The sequence below is a fragment of the Clinocottus analis genome, unplaced genomic scaffold, assembly GCF_023055335.1.
Source record: "Clinocottus analis isolate CAN_PGR_092001 unplaced genomic scaffold, fCliAna1.0.p SCAF_7, whole genome shotgun sequence".
Classification (NCBI taxonomy): domain Eukaryota; kingdom Metazoa; phylum Chordata; class Actinopteri; order Perciformes; family Cottidae; genus Clinocottus; species Clinocottus analis.
Window position 1 is genome coordinate 11478379 of NW_027176229.1, and position 3470 is coordinate 11481848.

Genomic DNA, 3470 nt, shown 5'->3' on the forward strand with positions numbered 1-3470 from the left:
TTGGATCGACACAAAAAAGGAAAAATGTTACACAACTGGTAAAAATGGAGAACAGATTTCCTGTCCGGGATGAAATTACTCAATCTTGTGGAATGTGCTGCTGGCTCACGCTGGACCTCACTATGCTGGGCTCCTCACACATCCAAATGTCCAAACACCTGCTCGTTCTGGCAGACTGTCAGTCTGAAAATCCATCGAGGGACAAGGAGACATTTTTTATCAAATAAATTTCTCATGGTTTAAAAAATATTCTTCAAATCCATCCATCTTCTCCCTGTCAAAATGTAATGATTGTGCAATTGCTGTGTAAATTCCAAGATGAGTTCTCGGCTTTTAGTTTATCTTTTTCTTCTTGTTATGGTGGCAGAGCTTTGCTATTCAAAGTCTGTGTGGCCAGGTATATGTGTGGACTATTTTTATATTCTTAAGCACGACCATTGAAATATTTTATGAGCTTTTATTCAGGAAAGGGCAGCGTAATCATTCTCCAAATCACTTTTCCAATAGCATAATAAAAGCATAAAAACATAAATACCGATGACATTGCAATTGTTAATTCACTTGGCAGTCATGGTAATGCATCTGAGCAGCATCAATAAATAAAACATTGAAATAAAAGTTCAATTTCACAGCAGAGGGAGGAACAATAACTGGTGTGCTATCAGAAGGAAACCATGTGCAGTTTGGTACATGTTGTGCTCACACTGACTCAATGTGTCTGCTCAGGTAGAGTTGAGGGATATAAATGTGTCTCATGACATATTTTGCATTAAGAGGGGCAAGAAAAACACATTTACCAATTGAAACCAACATTTATGCTTATATTTTTTTAAGATCGTAGACAAGCATCATATTCATCTGACCTTCTTAGATTTCTTCTTGTTATAGCAGTTATAAGCTGATGTTTGATTTTTTTTAATGAGCACAGTTTGCTCCCCTGCCACTGTTAAGCGCACTGTGCTAAAGCTCAAGAGGCATCTTGTGTCAGCAGGCATGAGCCATCTCCATAGAAACATTATTAGCCATCCTTTGCCTGAGGTGGTTGGCAAAATCCACCTGCGTCTGTGAGAGCACTTTGTTTATGATCGTCTTTGGGATCCAGCCCTGCAGACGACAAAGACATTGTTAGATTGTGTAACATGTCGTTTGGATCCTCACAGCTTTACTTTTAGTTCCTGAATACATTTCAATACGGATCAGTGTGTGTGTGTGTACTGTGGGAAATATAAGTCACATACCTTTAGATCTATACTAAGTAACCAGGTGAACTTGGTCTTATTTGGGTCCTCAGCACAAGGCTTCATGACTATACAGGTAGGGCCATTCTCCGCCCTGAAAAATGAAAAAAATCAGTTTATCCTGCATGAGATATTCTCATCCATTCATTTCCCATAAATAGTCTATTTACCCTGAAGATAAGGCTTGCACTTATCACATCAAGTCAATTATTTCCCTCTCGAGTGAGAGCTCACCTCACCACACCCCTCTGCTCCGGCATTTTTGTGTGCTGAGTTGACATTCCTGCCAGGAAGCAGGTGGAACCCCGGCGCTTGGCACAACGGACGCTGACAAAGTCTCTTGGTCCCACCACATTACCGGGTGTCTCTGCAGAAACCTCATGGGTAACCATCGTGTCCTGGCCTATCTTTTGAAGGATCTGTGGGATCCCATTGTGAAAATATATCAGTGTTCTTGGATTGACATGCTGTATGTCTTGTTGTGAAACTTCATTTAAGGGTAAAGAATTTAAACGGATCCCTGTTCATATTTCTATATTTCTGCGCCGACTGCTCACCTTAACCTGTTTGACATTAGGGTTCCACTCCCCCATTTGCTCCATATTTCCCACCAGCTCCTTGTAAAGATTGTCAGAGTGTTGCTCCAACAACACCTCCAGCTTGAACACCTTCCCAATGTCAGGCAACACCTTACTCAGGACTTTGTCTCCGTTTGCCTGAGAAAAAATGTAAAGAAGTTATGGAAGGCTTTCTCATAAGAAAAGATATACAGTGAATAATGTCACATTATTTATTCTGATCAACAGAACAAATAGCCTTAGTGGTTGCAGTGATACACCCTTTTTAGTTTGGGTATGCAATTTTCGAGGAAAGACTGTGTCATCAGCCAGCAACTGTAACATGTGAATTTATAAATACTTCTTCTGTTCTGTGTTCCTTATCTCAGTACTCACAGCGACAGTTTCAATGGTCCAGCCGTCTTGTTCGCTGAGGATGCTGATGGCCTTCTGCAGAGCATCCTCACCTTGCTTTAAGTAGGACATTTCCTCCTCGTTGTACCCCTCCTCTTCTTCAATACGAGAACCTTGGAAGTAAAATGTGTCAGTCAACATCCACTGTTTCTATATTTTTCCGTCTGATACTAAGTGGCAGCATTTTATTTCTATCTGTCTCGTCATGGAACAACTCACTGAGAAGGGAGCTTCGGCGGCGGACCTGCCTGATCCAGTTACTGGGTCCTGGACCTGCCAGTCTATTCAGCTCGTGGTGAATGGCCACAATGGCATTCTTCCTCAAACCTGTGAGGCAAAGGCGAAAAATACACAGATACTACAATTCTGAACCCATGGATTGTATATACAGTACATGAAAAGAAAACAATCACAAGAAAAGATGATAACAATATAAATTTTAGCTTCATTCTTCCTTCATTTTTCATTCAGCCCCACTGAAAAGAAAAATAAACTTTATTAATCCCTTTGGGGAAATTCTTCTCTGCATTTAACCCATCCTTGAGTAAGGAGCAGTGGGCTGCCCTGTGAGGCGCCCGTGGAGCAACGAGGGCCTAGGTGTCTTGCTCAGAGACACTTCGACGTGTGAACTATGGGGGGACTGGGAATCAAACCGGCTACCTTGTGGTAATGGGACAACCACTCACCAGATCCTCAGCTATATGCAGAACTCCAGACAACGTGTGGTTTTGAGCATGAAGTAAAAAGAAAATCAAGTCAAGGCGAGATTGCTTATTGTCAGTCTAAACAAGACCGTCTCACTCACCTGTCATGTTCCTTGTATGCCGATAGGAGATGCCAGCGCACAATTTGAAGGTTGCAGGGAGCATTTTCCGTTATAGGAGTTTGTTATAGCTTTAAGTGAACTAGAAAAGTGTAAAAACAAGTAGATCACAAAAGTTCAATATTTGGTTGAGCTATAAAACCTCTTGAAAGAAGTGAACCGATGGCTGAAAGTGCTGAAGAAGACTTGGATTTCTAACTGTGGAGGTTTGAAAGAGTCTGTATATATAAGAGCACCACCCACAAGGCCGCCGGGCTGTAACTACGTAGATAAACACACACACACACACACACACACATACACACACACCTCACTGTTCCAACGGCCATGTCACCAAGGCTGCGTAGCGGACACGACGAGCATGTCTCAGACTCTCACAAACACTGTGTCAGATAAGGTCCGGTGCTCGGGCCCACTGCATTGCTCACACACCCACAC

General features: G+C 42.2%; 1 protein-coding gene across 1 annotated transcript; it reads right to left on the bottom strand.

Moving 5' to 3' along the window:
• Positions 1-569: 569 nt before the first annotated feature.
• Positions 570-3204, bottom strand: star (steroidogenic acute regulatory protein). The gene is made up of 7 exons (XM_068605119.1): positions 3015-3204; positions 2429-2536; positions 2192-2322; positions 1796-1954; positions 1473-1657; positions 1239-1332; positions 570-1104 (listed from the first exon to the last, which is right to left on the bottom strand). The coding sequence occupies exons 1-7, from the start codon at positions 3076-3078 to the stop codon at positions 985-987; spliced, it is 861 nt and encodes a 286-aa protein (XP_068461220.1). The 5' UTR covers positions 3079-3204; the 3' UTR covers positions 570-984.
• Between the last annotated feature and the right edge of the window lie 266 nt (positions 3205-3470).